The sequence below is a fragment of the Cupressus sempervirens genome, chromosome 9 (genome assembly GCF_028749045.1).
Source record: "Cupressus sempervirens isolate cs-2001-9-10 chromosome 9, ASM2874904v1, whole genome shotgun sequence".
Classification (NCBI taxonomy): domain Eukaryota; kingdom Viridiplantae; phylum Streptophyta; class Pinopsida; order Cupressales; family Cupressaceae; genus Cupressus; species Cupressus sempervirens.
Genome location: NC_143126.1, coordinates 76,450,042 through 76,470,037, shown reverse-complemented (window position 1 = coordinate 76,470,037; position 19,996 = coordinate 76,450,042). Strand labels below are relative to the sequence as shown.

The 19,996-nt window shown below is 38.0% G+C and overlaps 1 protein-coding gene across 2 annotated transcripts in view; it reads left to right on the top strand.

Annotated features, from left to right (window-relative positions):
- The window catches only part of PWP2 (periodic tryptophan protein 2), a 74,754-nt gene extending 55,496 nt beyond the window's left edge, over window positions 1–19,258 (top strand). The window contains exons 5-7 of one of the 2 annotated variants that reach the window (XM_089799025.1): window positions 17,200–17,544; window positions 18,296–18,523; window positions 18,659–19,258. In XM_089799025.1, the coding sequence (XP_089655151.1) occupies window positions 17,200–17,544; window positions 18,296–18,523; window positions 18,659–18,829 (744 nt within the window). In that variant the 3' untranslated portion in view covers window positions 18,830–19,258. The remainder of the gene's footprint in view (window positions 1–17,199; window positions 17,545–18,295; window positions 18,524–18,658) is intronic. The other variant, XM_089799026.1, reaches the window with a different exon arrangement.
- The last annotated feature ends 738 nt before the right edge of the window (window positions 19,259–19,996 follow it).

Sequence of the window (19,996 nt, the reverse complement as noted above, 5' to 3'; positions counted from 1 at the left end):
ATATATCATCAACAGACAAAATCCCCTGAAAGAAAGATGGGCATCAAGGAACATTCTCTTCTAGAAATAATCTGGAAGAACTTTAAAGGAGAAATTTGTGCTTTACTTGCAAGAAACAAATGGGAGAGTGGACATGTTTGTAATTGAGAAGACCTTTGAAGACAGCGAGAAAACATTAAAAGAATGGATTTATGCCAACCATGAAATAGACACAATGTTTGACAAAGAAGTGTGGGAAGAAGAAGAGGAAAAGCCAAGTAAGAAAGAAGAGGCGATGGAGAAGAAATGGAACCCTAGCTGCCATCTCTAGAGCATCCAAGCTTCATCCCATTCAAATTAAAAGTGCCCTAAAAGGACAAAAGGTAATCACCCTTGTAGATAGTGGGGCAACACAACTTTATTGTTGAAAATTTGGTTGCAAAAATGAAATTGGAAATAGACGATTTTTAAGGCTTTATAGTAACCTTGGCTAATTGAAGTCTACACCTTATAGACACCCCAAAAGGAAGAAATAGAGAAAGCCATTAATGAGCTTCTTGAAATGAATCGCATTCAACCCAACCCAGTTCCAGTCCCTTCGCCCCTTTCATGGTTATAGTAAAAAATAACAATAACACTATGAGAATTTGCATATATTATAGAGCTTTGAACAAGAAAACCATAAAACACTCTTATAACATTCCTAGAGTTGACAAAGTAATTGATGAACTTCATGTAGTAGCATATATCTCTAAAATTGACCTATGTTAAGGGTACCAATAAATCAGGGTAAGAGAAGATGGCCCTAAAATAGCTTTTGGATGCCATTTTGGACACTTCGAGTTTCTTGCCTTGGGTTTATGACTAACAAACGCTTCTGCTACTTTCCAATCATGTATGAACTGTATTTATAGGAAACAATGAAGGAAATACCTCTAGTCTTCTTTGCTGACACTATAATCTACAACAAAACTTGGAAGGAACATTTAAGATACATAGACAAAGTGCTGGAATTCTTGAAATTTGCCAAGCTATCCAAGTGTGAGTTTGGTTTGGAGGAAATTCTATATTTGGGATACAAAGTCAATGTTTAAGGTGTTCTCTTTGATGAAGACAAATTTGAAGCCATAAGGAGTTGGTCGAAAGTAAGAACCTTCTACTAGCCTTAACCCATTCCTTATAAAAAATGGTAAAGTATTATAATGGATTTCATACTGGGGCTTAACAAATCACACGGCAAGGATCACATATACATGGTGGTCAATTGCCTCACCAAATATTTAGACTTCATGGCCATACTCACCGATTGTAGAGATCCTCTAGTGGTCGATGGTTTCTTCAAGGACATTTTCAGATTACATTGCCTACATAGAAACAATGTCAGCGATAGAGAAAACTGATTTCTTAGCTTTTCACTTTAGGTACTTTTTTAACTAGCAGGGACAGAATTCACACCGAGAACAAGTTATCACACCAAGCACAAGTTACTCACTAATGTGGTTAGAACAAGGCAGCAATTAATCAAGTAATACATAAAGCAGCAATTCACTAATACACTGTGATCTATGTAAAAGATATCAATCAACTAGAGCAGCGATTAATTATACCTAAGGGGTGGTTAATCATTCCTAAGCAGCGGCAAATCCTCCAAAGGGACACAGGTCTTATCAAACAATAATTAGTTTGGAAGGGCAGTGGTTAAATTAAAAAGGGACGCCTCATTTATGAGAAGTTGTATACCTTGAGAGAGTGGCGACTCTTTAATTCCTTTTGTGAGGGATATATAAGATGAATCACTCCATTGGAAAGATGCATCAATGATCAAGGAAGATCAAACAAGTCCACTCACAAGTTCAAGAAATCTGCATTTCAGAATACAGCCATCTTCTGATATCATAAATAAGGTATGCAATACATAAGATGTCTAACATTTAATGAATCTAGTATAGTTAATGATGGTAAAATGCTGACCAATTTAGATGAAAATCGACTTGTTCTCTTGCAAACAATCTTTCAGAGGTGAGTAATGAAATACAAGGGAGAACATATATGGATTTCCCTTCTAAGTATACCACAATGATGGATGGATGGCATCCTGCCACACGTGGGCCAAGGAGTGTTGCCTTTGCCCTTGGGTGCAGATAACACTCCAACCTCTATGATGGTTGATTGTTGGAATTAAATTAAAGGCAGGTGAATAAGGTGACACGAGTCAGGAGAGTAGAGATCAGCTTCCCACTAAGTAGGCCACTCTTTGTTGGATGGATGGCATCTTAGCACACAGTGGCCAAGGTGGACTGTTATGTCTGCCCTTACATGTTATCTGATCCTTAGCCCTCTTAGAAATAATTGGTCTTATGAATTATATTTCAATATTGTCTGACATTATTGCAGGATCTAAACTGGGATTTATCTTGCTGAAAGTGTATTAATTGGTAGAAAAGATAAGATAAATTATTAATGTCCAACAAGAGACCACAAACGGGCCTAAGGGACTGAAGATACAATCAGAGGCCAGAAAGCAGCAAGACCACTAACTGGTGTCTGAGAAAAAGGAATCAAACAGGGCAAGAAGCAAATAAAGAGAAACAACACCACACAAGAGAGACTACGAGACCACAAAACAACTAGCGGCGGAGTTATAACTTTAGCTATATTAAGTTGCTTGCTTTAACCAAATTTATGATTATAAGGCAAGATTTAGGGCAATCCTAAAAGAGGACATCACAAAAAACAGTTCGGATGTAGAAACATTACTTATTGGGAAAAGGAACATCCACACCAACCACGAAATACTGTAAATCTCCAAGAATCAAACAAGTTGCGGGAAACAAAGTGTTTCAAATAGATTTTTTTCTTAGGATGATTTCATTTCGTATTAAAATACAAGAGAGGTTACAAATAAATGGGTGGACAGGTTGTTTAGAATTCCATTTGCTTCAAGTTTCAACTCTTGCACCATCGGGCAATTTAAGTCATTTGTTCATAAGGTTTATAAAGAAGGGTACGAAGATGTTGCAGGTTTTGGTGAGAATCTTAAGCTCTGCAAGATTGCTTATGCTATTGCAGAAGAAGGTGGGGATAATTTCTACATGCACAAGTTGATCAAGCTTGGTATTCCAAGAGGTACAAGATGAATAATTTTGTTCAGAGAAACACATACTCAAGTAGTTCAGAGCATTTGGGGTGGGGGAAAGCAGTGGTCAACTTGCAAAGATGCATATCAGTCAAGTATGCAAAATGCTGTTTCTAGGTCCATCAAATGTCTGTTTAGCACAATCAGAATAGAAAATTGCAAGTTGGGGTGTTGTATTGAATATAAACAAATATCTTTCTTGTTCTAGATTTGGCTAAAAAACAGGAGAATTTGGTAAAAAATCAGAAGCCTAACCCTATATTTTTGTGACCAAAAATCTTTTGATATAAGATCAGCAAATTCCTTGCTAAAAAGCACAATTTGTGACATTTTATCAGCAGACAACTTGATTTCCAGAAAGGTGTTTTTTAAAAATAATTTAAGGTTTAGTGTAAGAACTTGTTAAAAATTAAGGATAAATTCTTTAATGGGTTGTTACTATATTTTGTTAGTAGTTCCTTAAAATCCACGGGAGTTCACCTCCACGAACTTAATTGGATGACTACCAAAATCAAGAAGATGTACTGACTTTCTTTGTTTTTGTCAATCATTTCAACTTCCTTAGTTAAGGCCAAGGGTGACTTGTGGGACAATATGGATAAAAGCTTTGAATAGATTGACCACCTCCCACAATGAACTTAAGTTATTGAATGAAATATTGGTTTAATAATTGTGGAGCTGCAATAGGAACATTTTTAAGATGTGGGACGATAATCCTAGCTGCATACAATATGCTTTATCTGGGGCAGTCCATTTAAATATTCAAAGGTGTACCCTTCTGAAATTTGTTATGGTTCCTTGGCACAATTTCATTTGATCTCTATAATAGAATATTAGTATAACTTGTCTTCAGATTGAATATCAACAATACTGTTGAATTTTGAACCAGAAAGATACAAATAATATGATTACATGAACAATCGATCAGAAAAAAACTATTTATCCTGGAAAAAAAACCCTCCTCATTGTTGCCCTCATTCTTGTTCCCTATCATTTTTTCATATGGAAGCTTGTTTCATCCGAGCCCAAAGTGTCAAGGTCCAAGTCATGCAGTCAAGGCCTATGTCCAGTTCAGAGTTTTGGTCATGTCACTTCTCGTCAGAATTTTCAGTTTTCTCTTCCCCCTTCGCATTTCTGGTCACGTCCCTTGGGTTGGGTAAAAAATCAATGTGATCAAGTCACCCGTGTTGTTCACAAGTCTAGGTGGGTGAGATAAGTCCTTAGGATTGCCCCGGATGATAAGTAAGGTCAAGCCAAACATATTATTATCTCAAGTTCGGGATGTCGAACTTTCATAGTTCGAACTTGTACACTAGTCGAAAAAGTGTTAAAATAGCTTTTGCCCCCACAGGTGCAAACTTTTGCATGAGTTGTGTAAAATCAAGTCAATGCGTGGGCATATTCCATGGAGATTCCATTGGTGCACCCCGCAGTTCGGAAAAATGGTGAAGGAGGTGCAACTTTGCGTGTAAGGAATAAGGTGGACCGTATGGGAGGTTAAAGGGCAAATATGTCTTGAAGGCTTTAAAGGCGGACTTTCAAAGAAGTGCTACTCATAGGATACTGTGAACAAGTTGAGAATGCTTGGAATCAAGGCTTGCAGGAAATTGGGCAAGTGGCTTCCACAAGGTTACCACTTTATCCATGGGAAATTAAAACCAAGAACGAAGTCCTAAATGATTGAGGGAAACCATTCACTTAAAAGCTTAAATCAAATTTCGAGAAAGCAGAAAAGCCGCTACTCCCGTGTTGAAGAAAGAAGGCGATGAGAAAATCTAACTTCCTGGGATATGAATTGCGAGTGATGTGATGTGCTGACGTCACTTTCCGGCCGTTAACCACTGGGCATTAAACTCAAATCTGATTGTTAAACAAAAAGGTCACTTTCAATTTAATGCCATTACTGTTCAATCGTACGACATGAGAAATTCAACCCAAAATCTCATAAAGGAAAGTTTATGACAAGGATTCTAGGAAATCTTGCCATCATCGTCCGACCCTCCCTCTCTTTCCGCTCAGCCCTCAGCCGGGTGGTGGTGGGATTGACTCATCGATTGGGAAGCAGGGTGCCCTACAATTCTATGGGGCCCCTACTATTCTCCAGGTTAGCCCAAGGGTTCGAGCAAGGCCCTACTATTTATAAGGGCCCCAGCGCCCATAGGGCCCCTACAATTCTATGGGCGAGCAGCTTGCTAGTATAACCCCCCACTCGATTCTAGCCCGCGGGCTAATTAATTGACTGCTCGCCCATAGAATTGTAGGGAGTGGGCCCCTACAATAATATACCTCCCGGTGCAGGGGGGCGAGGGCCCTACTATTATAAGGGGTTATCCTTCAAACGGGCATTTTTCGATTTTCACAATGGAGTAAAGCCATTACAAGTTGTTATAACTTTTGAGCTAAGGAAACCAAATTTGCAAGATATGATAGTTTGAGTGGGATCGATTGTGAGTTAAAGAACTTAAGCGATACTCAACTGAGGTTCTATGACTCGGGGATTTGCACAGGAGACTGAATTCCAAGGCCTTGCACCCAATCACCCAAAAGTTGAAAGAGAGTGGTCTCGTGGAGGCTGCAGGGTTCCCAGTAGGAGTCAAGTCCACGAAGTTGTTACTGTAGTGCATCTCCCACTACGACCCATCCATACACCAAATGAAAACGCCCAACAACTAGGTATTGCTCACCATAGATAGAAACACCATGTAGAATTGCTTCAGTTACTTGCTCGTGAAGTGTTCAATGAAATGAACGTGTTGAATTTTGTGGTGAGCTACAATGAAAAGAAGTCCATAAGGAAAGGGGATTTACTAGCATCATGGTTCCATACTCCCAAAGCAACAAGAGAAAATTGGCAAAGACTATATGACACCAATTTGAAGAGGGAGCATGGACATCTTGGATTTTCTACATCGGCTGAAGGGTAACGAGGATGCCCTAAATTTTGTGGAACACTACTACTACCTTGTATAGGTGTTGTGTGTAGAGAACGACTATGTAGATTGGGCTCAAATTATGAGCGATCAATTGGCTTCATTGTTGCAGTTTGCCAAAGTTCAAAGGCAATTCTTCATTTCATCGTTCTTAATCTACGTGTTGGCTACAATTCAATTGTGTCCTAGTCTTCCCTATACGAAAGAATTTGATGATGATATCTAGGTGTGTAATTTCTACCTTGGTCTCCAACTACACGAGTGATGCAAAATTCTCAAAGGTGAACGATGCCTTCACCATGAGATTATGTCGAGAATTGTAGGGTTGCTCGGAAAAGAGATTATCCCTTGAAGCCATTTCCACTATCACTTTGTTTGGCAATTATTTTATCCTATTCCCTTCCTTCTCCTATATCAAGATAACTAGATTTGATGAATTCTCATGGAAACTATGGAGATATCTAGACGACAAGATCATTCTGGTGGAGCTCTGCCGACAAATCTTAGAAGTAAGTACTCTGTGTGCGGATGCATGAAAGGTAGGTATCCCTTTTCCTATTACGATTAGAGCCTATTCATGTGCATCAAGGTTGAATGCTAAGAACAGGTTGAAGGCATTCGAAGAGAAGTATAAGATGGAGTCTTACGAGGTGTTAAGGCTCAAGTTCGTCTTAGTAAATTATATCAAAGTCAATCTGTAGCTGGGCTCGAGCTTTAGGAATGTCCCTGAGCTTGAAGATTATTGGGCAAATTGTGCTACTAAACTAGAGAGCAAAGAGATTTTACTCAAGGCTGACAGTTCAACAAATAAAAATGTATAGGGTGAACATTAATGTTGAAGGAATCGAGGATGACGAGCAACATATGCAACCATCAACATACATAAAAGAAATCAAAGACACACCAATTGATTCTAACCCTCCTTTGGGATTGACAGCTTAAACTTTGGAAGTGCTAATGAATGGCATCATCAAAAGAATAAACAAGTGGTAGAGTGGACCAAGGCTAGAAAGAAGAGAATAGGAGCATTGCCCTCGACCTCCAACCTTGCAAGGCCTCCCCTACTATCGCCATCACTAGCTCTACAAGCACTACATCTCTCGTGTTGGGCCCCACACAAACCACTGGCGGAGAAGACCAACCTCTTGAGAAGAACATCCCTATCCAACCAATGTGTGGAAGTAGTCTGGCCCCAAATATCGAGGCAGTTGGAGAAGTAGAGAAAGAAAAAGGAGATAAGGGAAAGGATCAAGAGTCAAAGAAGGTTATTGGTGTGCAAGTGATCAACCTGGATAGCTCTGACGATAGCCAACCCTTTAACGGAGGCGACAATGGCTCACAACTACAAGTAACACCTCAGAGCCAAGGTGACCAAGGTAAAGCCCCTTTTCTAGTGTTTCTACTAAAACAATTGTATTTCCTTTCTCCTCCAAGTAGTACACTCCCTCGGTGGCAATAAAGCTCTTTGATGCAGATTCCCTCCAGTCCTTGTTGAATGTTTTGGCGGTTGAATCATGGCTAGAGAACACCTTAGAGAGAGAAAAAGAAAGAGAGCACATTCAGAATCGCCATAGTGCTATGTTGATGAACTCCACACTACTAGAATGGTAGGGATTCCTGCCGAACCCCATTTAGGGGTTCCTTTCTTTCTTTGTCTATATAAGTTGTTGCATTGCAACTTATTGTTGAAAAGATTGTGGAGTGCATCCCTCTAACTTCTGAGTCTCTAATCTTCACAAGGTTACTGCCTTGGACGAGATGTTAGCCAAAGCTGTAGAGAAGATACAAAAAGGACTAGATGCACTTGCCAAGCTGGAGCAAGATCATAATTATTGGGTAATCCGCTTTGACAAAGTGTCAATAGTAATTTGAGTGTTACTGCAATTCAGTTGTATTCTTTTCACCGTTCGGTTGTGTGTGTAGAAGTTAATCAATTGCCTTAGTTGAACCATGTATGTGAGAGTATAGTGGTTGCATGTTAAGTTAGAGGAAAGATTTGAAAAATCAAACTCATTCAAAGTTGGGTGAGATTTAATTCAGTCGTAGACCAATTTTATGCTTGAACCTTTTATGGATATGGAAGGTTTGGATATCACCTCTTCTGCTCTCGGGTTAAGAGCACACCCCTGTTATGTAGGGCTCAAACAAAATTCATTGCACATCGCATAAACAAGGGAGCAGTACCTTACAATTCAGAGGTAAGTTTGATGGCATAGCCTAGGTTTTCCAACTATTGGGAATGATTGTTTTCCATTAATTGGGCATCAGAGTGGAATACGAAGAAATATCGAAAGGAGACAAAATGTTAAGTAACACTCATGAGGGAAACAATCCAGCCCACTCTAATGCAATTTCTTTATTGAGCTTCCCAAATAATTGTTACTAGATATCTCTGCAACTTACGATAAATGATCATATATGATTAAAGTTACATATGCGACACACATAGATTAAAGACATAGAACAACGTATAGAATTTCTAATGAACAAATTGTATTATACTTTTTGGAACTAAACTTGATAGAAAAGGTTAAATTCATTTGCACTGAAAACATGCTAGAATAAAAACTGAGACAAAAGACTCTTTCATGTTCCTGTTGAGGAATTGCCGCCTAAGAAAAATTGCATACAAATTTTGCTCCAAAACTATATCCCGTCAACCATGTTGGAAGCATGATGAAGTGCCAAATATTGAATGCCACATAGAAGCCAAATGAAGGAATATAGAAAGACATCGGTTACCATGAGAAAACTGTAGGATTTGAGCAAATATGCCAATCAAATCCACAAAACCCAAGAATAACTGCATGTAGAAAACCTGTCACAGAGAAGAAAAAGACAAGAAGAGGCAAGGGTTTGATCTGAAAAACATGCAAATTGTATTCAGATGAAGAAAAGATTATTCAACGGATTAATAATTACAAAGAAATTAATCCTTATAAAAGGAGATCAAAACCCAAAAAAGGTAACCTAAAGCCTAAAAAAGCTAGGTTGCACATTATAATTAATATAAAATATTAATTATATGCACCTAAGAGATAGCTTAAGAAAACTAGAGTAATAGGCAACTTATTTAATTAAATCGAAGTGATTTAATTAATTAGTGTAAACAAATAATTACTTTAACACCCCCCCTTTAGCGAAGCTCAGGAGGTAAGCTAACCTAACACAACTATGAAAGCAGGAAAATGGGTCCTGACAACAAGGCCTGATGAGGTACCCAATCAGAGCAAAACCTCTATGAAACGGAGAAATAGAGAAAACCACATGGGAAAAACCCGACTCCAAAAAGATAGCAAAGAATGTTCCAGAAGATAGGAACAAAGAGTGATCATGAAGAGAACCACTGAAGCATGAAGAAGCCACAAACTCTATCAAAAAGAAACTATTGATCTCTAGAACCTCCACGGAAATAGAAGGCACAAACCGAGAGTGTCTATATGGTAGATGATCCATCTCACCGAAATGCATAGGTAGCCAGCCACTGCAATCGCCTAGTATATAGGATCAAATACTAAATACATAGATCACACTATCGAACCATAGAACCAAGGAAGCATTCGAAACAACAGAATAACCCCCCCTTAATGCAGACAAGGGTGAGGTGACAGGCCGATGTACAAACACCTATAAAGGCACGTGTCACTGACACATCATGGGGCTAATGTCGTGGAAGGGACACTCACTTGACAAAGGAAGAGGGCCTAAATGACAATCAACTATCCCCCCGTGGCACTTTATAATATAGTGCGAGTACAATAAATCACAATGATGAAAAGGATCTCGAAATGCATGGAGTGGCACTTTATCTTAGTGTGTTTGCATAAAGATGCTTACAAATGATATCAACAATGATCAGAAAAGACATAAGACTGGTACAAAAGATAGTACAAGTCATGACAAATCATCTAAAGCAACAAAATCGATCCCCGGATTTGAAACAACCAGGATATCCACCAGAATGCAAAAAAATAAAAGACTGAATAGAATGTGCCTGGAGTAGAATTTGGAACAACACCCAGTATCACTGCAAAGAACGCGGAAACAACTTTCCAACGATATAAAGAAGTCCCAAATCGGAGATCGGATGCTCAAGATATGCCTCTTGGAGTGCAAAACAGAACATCCGGCTTTGATTGCCAAAACAGGCAACCAAACTGCATCAAAATCCAAAAACACCTGCATCAATGTCTTCGTCTCGGAACCAGCTTTTCGATGCATTTTTCAAATCGGAAAAATACGTCCGTATGCTCAAGTTACAGAGAAAAAACCAACAAGGCCCCTGGAGTGCACAAAAAATTATTTTTTTTAATAAAAAATAATTTAAAAAGGTGGAGCCGTTGCAAGCCATTGGGCGGACTGCCAGCGATAACCGCTAGCAGTTCCTCTGCGGTTTGTTAACCGCCGCGGGTTAAAATTGCGTGTTTTCAAATTTTTTTTGCGATTTTTAATTATTTTTTTTGCCTCGGAGTGTGTGCAAAGGCTGTGCGGCCCTATTGAGCAAAAATAGTAATTTGCCTCCTGGATCAACGTTGTCCAAAACAGACAAACTTTATATGGAAATGGGGGTTTTGATGCCTTCTGAATCCATCCGTGACGTTCGTTTGGCCTCAAGAAGCTTCGAAAATAATAACCCCCCTGTTTTCTTAGAAAATATCTGGAAAACACCAAATCTGATCCGCCAAACCCTTGTTCTCTCTTTTTCTCCAAATATCAAACAAGCTATTGAGCAAAAATAGTAATTTGCCTCCTGGATCAACGTTGTCCAAAACAGACAAACTTTATATGGAAATGGGGGTTTTGATGCCTTCTGAATCCATCCGTGACGTTCGTTTGGCCTCAAGAAGCTTCGAAAATAATAACCCCCCTGTTTTCTTAGAAAATATCTGGAAAACACCAAATCTGATCCGCCAAACCCTTGTTCTCTCTTTTTCTCCAAATATCAAACAAGCTACAGCAGATCTAGCTTTGATACCATGTAGGATTTGAGCAAATATGCCAATCAAATCCATGAAGCCCAAGAGTAACTGCATGTAGAAAACTTGTCACAGAGAAGAAAAAGACAAGAAGAGGCAAGGGTTTGATTTGAAAAACATGCAAATTGTACTCAGATGAAAAGATTATTCAACGGATTAAGAATTACAAAGAGATCAATCCTTATATAAGGAGATCGAAACCCAAAAAGGGTAACCTAAAGCCTAAAAAAGCTAGGTTGCACATTATAATTAATATTTTATATTAATTATATGCACCTAAGAGATAGCTTAAGAAAACTAGAGTAATAGGCAACTTATTTTATTAAATCAAAGTAATTTAATTAATAAGTGTAAACAAATAATTACTCTCAAAAACGCCCGATGGTAAGGAATAGGAGCTGTTGCTAACAATAAAGAAGAAAACTGAGAATGTGAATAGAGTGCTAATAGGAAGAGACACGATGCATTCTAAAAGACAAGTCATATGAATGAAATACTTCTTGCTGCCACATCATCATATGTGATAAACTATATATGTTATGAAAATTAACAAAGGCTTATTGCTGCTGTACCAGGATAGGAGAGAATAATCAAAGGCTCATTGCTGCTGCATCACGATATGTAGACTAATGAAAGCATAGAGAATCTAGAACCGAAGGAATAAAAAGAGAAGCACACAAGCAGATGAAGAGAAGCTCAAGAAGATGACAACAAAAATGCAGAGACACTCAAATAAGATCTCTATTGCAGCTATTGATATTCAACAATTACGACAAGTTTTCATAAAGCTGCACACTAGGTTAGTCTCAGCTCTACTTAAGGTCTTCAAGAACTTGGCTGTGACATGCATTTGAATGGTGACATATTATTTGAAGCGCTCCTATAACAACTCCTTTACATATAGAAGAGTGCTCGTAACAACTCCTAGAAACACTCATATTGATATAACCAAATGCAAATGTTTTTTTCCTAGAATATATATTTATCCACACAAATGACAAACCATAACCAACATACTAACAAACCTAGCATATTCTATCAAATGATTATTGTATGTATTTTAAAGACACAATGATGTAATATGTCTAACGGTCTATACCATATTTATGGGACTTGGACTTGCCTCTGACCTGGGAAGTCAAAATCCGACTCGGATTCGGACAGGACTCCAAAAATTGAAAAACCCATGAAATTCAAAGATTTTAAAGGATTTAATGATTTTTTCATGCATCATTTAGTCAATTAACATCAAATACACAATAATTGAGATAAATAGAAGCCACTCATACACAATTTTGCATAGATCACATAAGTATAATAGCGAAATTCTGAAGGAAAAAAAGTGAATAACATAACATAAAGTTGAAGATTTAAGATTTAAGATTCAATCCTTAATAAATTCATGACATGTCATATACCATAATATCATTTTCAAAAATAATATACATAGAAAAAAAACACCTTCCAGAAATCTCTATCTTTAAAATTTTTTTTTTAAATTAAAAAAAATAAAAATAAATTTTGGAGAGTTCTGGGCTCGGGACTCAGCAGAGTCCCTAGACTTAGCGAGTTCACATGGACTCTGCTAGGACTTGGCCGAGTCTGAGTCCAGAGGCAAATTGCCTCGGAAAGGGCGACTCTAGCTTGGACTCACAGAGTCCCGGTCAGATTCACTGAGTCCTATTACACTAGTCTATACAATTTCTAGGGACAATTGAAATTGTTCTTGGGTTTGGGTTCAGGAGGACTTTGGATCATAAGAAAGTTATAAATAGATGCTTGTGTTGGTTTGTAAAAGGTATGGTGGGGCGGGGTGGGGGGGGGGGGGGGGGGTGGGGGGCGGAATTAAATGTTGTGTCTTATCAGATTGGTGGAGGTGGGGACAATTTTTGTTGTAGTGTCTTTTCCACAGTTAGCAAAACAATTGCGTGTTGTTCTTCAAGAGATAAAGAGGCACAGAATATGGAGCATAGAAATATACGCAAACAATGGAGATACACAACTAATGGATTAAAAGACAGATTGCATCCCTAGCCAAAATCTTATTGAACTGAACAAAGTGTAGATTGCATCCATATCATTTAGACACACATTGCATGTGTCAACTACATAACTTAGGTATTAGAGTTTGTTTTTTCTTTCTTTGGCAGGCTTCTAGAATAAATATGGTGTTCTTAATTCCTCTCTACCCCTCTCGACTTTAATGGAAATTTTAATTAAGTAGCACAGTACAATTGCTTGTTTTATGATTTAATAAGCCTAGGATTGATAAATTATGGTTCAAGAAAGACAAATAATTTTGTGACTTTGCAAGCCTAGGATTGATAAATTATGGTTCAAGGAAAGACATAGGAATGATTATCCCCAGCTTTTTTGGCGTTGCACCCCCCCATCTTCCATCCTTGACTTTCGCTCTCTTACCACTCATACCATGGCTCTCTATGACATTCTCGGGCAGCCTTCTATTCTCTCTCACCTATTCACCCCCTCTCACATTTATGAGGCCATCAGATCCATGAGATGCAACAAAGCGGCGAATGATGAGGGGTTCCAAGCTAAACACTTCAAGTTTGGTGCCTCCATTTTGGGCCCCTATCTCTCTATACTATTTAATAAGGTGGTTTGTATTGGTCTTCTGACTTCTTGGTCCAGGCATCTAATTTATCCTATCCATAAGACTGGTCCTGCTTCTGATCCGAGGAATTATAGGACTATTATGATCGGCCACACATTTGCCAAACTATATACTACAACACTCATTGCTATGTTATCCAGAGAGCTGGACAGAAAAGGTTGTAGGGCCAAAGGACAAGCTGGTTTTCGGGCAGATTACCAGACTATGGATCACATTTTCACTTTACGAGCTATTATTGAGGAGGCTAGACACAGATCTAAGAAAGTTTACTACTGCTTTGTTGGTTTTCACAAGGATTTTGATTTTGTTCATAGGATGGCTTTATTTCAGAAGCTTCAGGAGATCGGGATTTTAGAGATGTTACTAACAGCTATTATGAGATTATATGAAACCGTTGTGGGTAGATTCAGGACTCGTGATGGTTTCTCTGTCCCAATCCATAGCACCATTGGGGTGAAACAAGGCTGCCCTCTCTCTCCTACTTTGTTTGGTTTGTACATTGATGAGCTTAAGAACTTCCTTCTAAAGTCTTTGCTCCCAGGTGACGGTTGTTACTTACACTAGGTTATGATCTCCATTCTTCTTTTTGTGGACGATGTGGTTCTTGTTGCTTCTTCTCCAGAAAGTTTACAGAGGCTTTTGGATGGTTTGGCTTCCTTCTGTGCTCAGAAACAACTAGTGATTAATCTAGGTAAGACCTGGATTATGATCTTTAATTGCCTTAAGACTTCTCATCTTCATTTCTTTTTCCAGGGGCAAGAGATTGAGATTACTTTGTCTTATATGTATCTGGGAGTTAAGTTTTCTGGGCCTCGCTTTAGTATGAGACTAATGATTCAGTCTAGAGTTTGCAAGGGTATGGGCTCTCTTGCTATGCTTGAGAAACAATGCTTTAGACACCATTTCTAGGATAACCCATCCAAGTTATCCCTCTTGGACTCCCTTGTTTGGTCAACTGTTCTTTATGGATTTGTGGTTTGGGGGCCTTCTCTCCTTAGTCCTGACTGGGCCTCGATTGAGTGAGTTTAGACACTACTCTTACATCGCATTATTAGATGTCACAGATTTACTCCTCACAGTATCATTCTTGCTGAATTTGGTGCCCATCCCTTTAGTCTTGCAACTATTTTTTATATGATTTGGTTCCTTCATCGTTTGCGTGGTTTTGTGTATTCAGTTAGCAACCGTGATAGATATTCCTATCTGGCTTATTTTTCTTCCACAACTATTGCTAGTTCCGATACTAGCTCCTGTGTTTGTTGCTGGTATGCACAGGCATCTTCTTTGCTGAGCTCGATTGGGATTGATATTGATCGCCTCCCTCCTTATCAGTTTTCTTTGGATGCCCCTGCTCATCTCCTCCCTTCTAGACAAGAGTTAAATGAGCATGTCAGACTTGATATTTACAAACAGTATATTATTACTACTTGGACTAACCCACATGGTGGCTTACATCCAAGGATGGCCTTTTATGCGGAACACATTCTGGAGATCATTGAGGGGATTATTGTACGCCCTAGTTACCTTTCTCAACGGTGGAGCCATGCCCTTTGTATCTCTCTAGGGTTTTTAGAGTTGGTTCTCATCATCTTCATGCTTAGACAAACCATCATATTGACAGAGAAGAATGGATTTGTAAGCTGTGTACTTTAGTTGAGGTTGAGACAGAGACTCACTTTATTTTCCGGTGCCCTATCTTTTATGAGATCCGAGGGAGATGTTATTGTCTGCTTTGGGACTGCTATTCTCTCTTTACTTTTTTCAGTTATTATGACCAGCGGTGTATAGTGCTCTATCTTCAGGAGGTCACTCTGCTTCGCGATAGTACTTTGCAATCATTACTTCCTCACCGACATTGTTCTAATGAGTCTATCACTGCCTTTTTTGCACCCTTATCTACTTTGCGGGGTGTGAAAAGGCTGACTTGTTCTACCAGTTCAGTTGGTCATTCCAGCTCTATTAGACCTCACTAGGGTTTTCTACGCCAGCGATGCTCCTCCATGGGTTCTCAGAGACAGTTCAGGGCTCCTGTTTTCACTCACAGCCTTATCCTTTTGTGGCTGATTTCTTTTTGCCAAGAAAAGACTCTTAGTCATTTTCTTGTCCTCTCTCTTCTTGTTTCTTGTTTTTTCAGTTGTTTTGCTTTTCTCGGACACCGTTTGGTGCTCCTGCTGCTGTTAGCTGTCTGTTTGTAAACTCTCAATCCCTAGAACTCTTCTAGTCTTTTGTTAGACATCAATAATTTTATCTTATCTTATCTTATCACTTCAAGATTGGTGTGGCTTCATTTTTCCAAGAAAAGGTTTACTAATGAATGTAAAAATCTGGAATTCTTCCGCTACAGTTCACAGCCCTTCAAAGTTTGTATATACATTATGGCAGTGCTTTTGAGCTTGATTTTTATGCATATAGAGATTTTGAACTTTTTTTTTGTCTTCATTACTAAACTTAAAAGCTAGCTAATATTTGCTGATTTAGCATCAGATAGTTTTGTATCTGTAGAATTAGTTACCATTCTAACACGGGCACTAAGGCAAGGAGAATTGAAGTACTAGCTTGTTTGTGTCACAAAGACAAACACACCAAACAAGTCAATTTGACTTAGGTATTCCATATCTCCAAGAGTAGTTTTGGAGGGACTTCAACATCTTTGTGTGGGAGGGATGATCCAGGTATATTCATAATTTAATGAAATGATGTATATACGGACACTTCAATGTAATGATTCTTCATTGAGAGTGGAAGATAAAATGTCACTTCAGGAACATTAACGACTTTTTTGCGAGTGATAGAAGACAACAGCAGAAGTTTGAAGAGCAGAGTAGAAAGAATTTGAAGATAATTCCATGGTGAAGTATCTTGTTCTTTTGCCCTATAGGTGCCATCACTACTTTGTTCTTGCATAATGAGCTTCAGGATTGTACAAAGTATCGTTCAGGCTGGTTATCCTTAAGCTAGGGTTTCGAAGATAAATACTTGTGTTAATATTGAGCTGTGTGTATTCCTTTATTGTTCAAATATAAATTATAAAAAATTCCGGTACCCTCTGTGCCAGATCAGTTTGGCTCTATTCATCTATTTATTGGGTGCTTAGAATGACTTGATCCATAGTTTCAAACTTTCAATCTTTAGTCAGCAACATGCATTTTACTAATCATTTGATGTTAAATCAACTATAGAATAAACGTTGTAATGAATTGTAAATAACTAACTTCATAGAAGCATTATATTATGGATCAGTACTACACTTTCTGAAAGTACAGAGCTGTGTTCACTGTTTTCAGCTTTCTGTATGATTTTCCTTGGTGCTTACATTACTTCTCATTATGATATTAAATATGATTTTTCAATTTCCAGTATGATATTAAATATGTTAATTCTGGTGATTAAATTTAAATCCTTAAAAAATCAAGTTTTGTGTGCTCCTTTTTGCATACTGAATATTTGCTTTATCATTGAGGCATAAAGGAGTAAAACTGCTCTCGTTGAATGGATAAAGTGTTGATCTAGTCATATTCTGTTTATCTCTTTTGGATATAACAGGTATTACTTCGGCGATTTCAAATATCCAGTAACCTTTCTCTTGATGGTGTTCTAGATTTTTTGAACTCAAAAGACATGACTGATGCTGGCCCAATGGGTCTGATTGATGATGAAGATAGTGACATGGAAGGAGGGCTGGATCGACAAGAAAGGGGACAACTGGGAGAGGATTTACCAGGAACCGCATCTAACCATGGTCGACCTGTTGTCTATACAAAATGCTTGAGAATCTCATCGACTGGGAGATCATGGGCAGCAGCAACCACAGAAGGAGTGTTGATGTATTCAATAGACGATTCCTTTGTCTTTGATCCAACTGATCTTGATATGGATGTCACACCAGAGGTATTATGTGGTATCCAGTAGATGTCAATTATTTGCACATTCTTTTTCAAGTCATGATATGCTTGGTAACTGGTATTAAGACCTGAATGAAATGAGATAAATATTCATTATTACTTTGCATTGACGTAGAACTTCAGACACTGACAAGAGTATTCATGCTCATTTATAAATGTTTCTTTGATAAATGCTTTGGCACTATCATTGTTAAACAAATGCCATATCCTCATACTTAGTTTTCTTGCTTTTGTCCTCCAACCTTTCCATACAACATGAAGATAATTGGCTGGGAGGAAGTTAAAAATGTAACAGGATGAGCAGTGGCATATCTTGATTGCAGTATCTTTGTTAAACAAATGGCATATCCTCATACTTAGTGTTCTTGCTCTCATCCTCCTACCTTCCCATGTAATATGCAGATATTGGGTATAGGAAGTAAAAAATATAACAGAATGAGCAGTGGCATATCTTGATTGCAGTATGATTGTTTGAACCCCAGGCTGACAGTGAATGTTTCTTGCCCTTATTGCATCAACATTAAATTACAAAATAATTTCCAAATTCTGCTTGTTAAAATTATTTTCATTTATTTCATGTCATACTGTTTTTATTTTGAACCCAGCAGGTAGAATGTTTATCCTACATAGTTATTTATTGTTGCTTGGAGTTTGTTCCTCCAGAGAAAATGAACAGCAAATCAGTCACAAATGAAAATGAACCCTAATCAGATGATCATTTTTAACATATGTTTCAGGCAGTAGATGGTGCACTCAGCCATGGTCAACATCTGAGGGCCCTGGTTCTTTCTCTTCGTCTGAATGATGCTAGCTTGATCAAGAAGTGTATTGTCTGTGTGCAACCAAAGGATGTTGCCACTATCGCTGCAGCAGTTCCATCGAAGTATTTGCGCAGGTTAATTGAAACATTTGCTGAGTATTTGGAAGGCTCTCCTCATCTTGAATTTCTTCTTCAGTGGTGTCAGGTTTGTCTTTTGATGCCATTAACCTTCTGCCACAGATAATGCTGGTACATTTAAGTGAAAATAGGCAAGAGATAAAATATTATATAAGAAACTCCCAAGTGTGCAAACTTCTGATCTCGTTTGCTTGTGTTGTAGGAGCTTTGTAAAGCCCACGGCAAGTCAATTCAAGAAAATTGCAAAGATTTTCTTCCAGCATTAAGGTCATTACAAAAGGCATTGACTAGTTTACATCAAGACCTTGCAGACACTTGTTCATCCAATGAGTATCTTCTTTGGTATTTGTGTACAGCATCAATACAAAGTTGAACAGTGAAAGATCATGGAAACTGCTATAACTGGCTGCTACTTAGGACTGATAAATTGAATCTCTTGATCTTACAATATACAGAAACCATGTTAAGCTTTGCAAACAATGAAGGCATGGCAAACATGGTATCCATACCCCGGGCGAGATGTATCATATGAGTGTAGATTTGAATCTTAGTGGCAGCACCGAAGAAGATAAAATTCTATCAGAAGGAAAATCTTTATTGTTTACAGGAGGCTACAATTTTGGTGGAATACTAAAATCCTTTTATGTTTAAAGAAGACACGGTAAAACTCACTAATATAATGAAGCTGATAATGGCCAAGGGAGATCCATTTAAGGATAGATCCAGATGGATTTTATTCTATTGCTAGTGACTTAACATAAATATTTATGTTTATCAATTGTTTCATTTTTTTTCTGATTCATTTACAAACTAATCCTTTACTTGAGTCGTCATGAAATATTGTGCTGCTGATACAGACTTTCTTAATGTAAGTGCTAGCCTCTATATCTAATTGTGCAAGTTTGTTGAAGTCTACAAAGATGTTCAAGTGAGTTGTTAGTTTATGTAATATTAGAATACTCATCATGTGAGCTGCAATTTTTGTCTACAGAGTTGCAAAGCATTTCATTTGAAAGTCATAGAAGTGGTAAAAGCAATGCTTTAAATGTCCAGCAGACATTGCCTGGGGTAATTCAAATTTAAACTTGTATACAATGTAAAAGATCATCCAAACAAAATTGGATAATAATAGGTGAATTCAACCTCGTACTTGATCCCTGGAAGAAAAGATAAATATATATTAGGTTTTCTTGGAGGGAATATATTGAACAGATTGTCACCAAAAGGGATAATCCAACTCTGATTACTAATTTGAGTTTTTTTAAGTCAGATTATTACTTAGACAAATACCAATCTCTTATGAATTTCTAATAAGTTCAATACCAACACAATCTAATGGGAAGCTGCATCTGGGGAGAAAAAATCAGAGTGCTGACCAAATATATCAGGTCTTGGAGTTGCACTCAGTAAAGGGCCCAGTGAAGAATAACTGGTTTAAGGAGTTAAACCCTAAGCTGAGTAATATGGACTATGTTCATGTGGGAAAAAAGTCAAAATGCTCAAGAAAGACGAAATGCAAGATTAGCTCTCACTAAAGAGA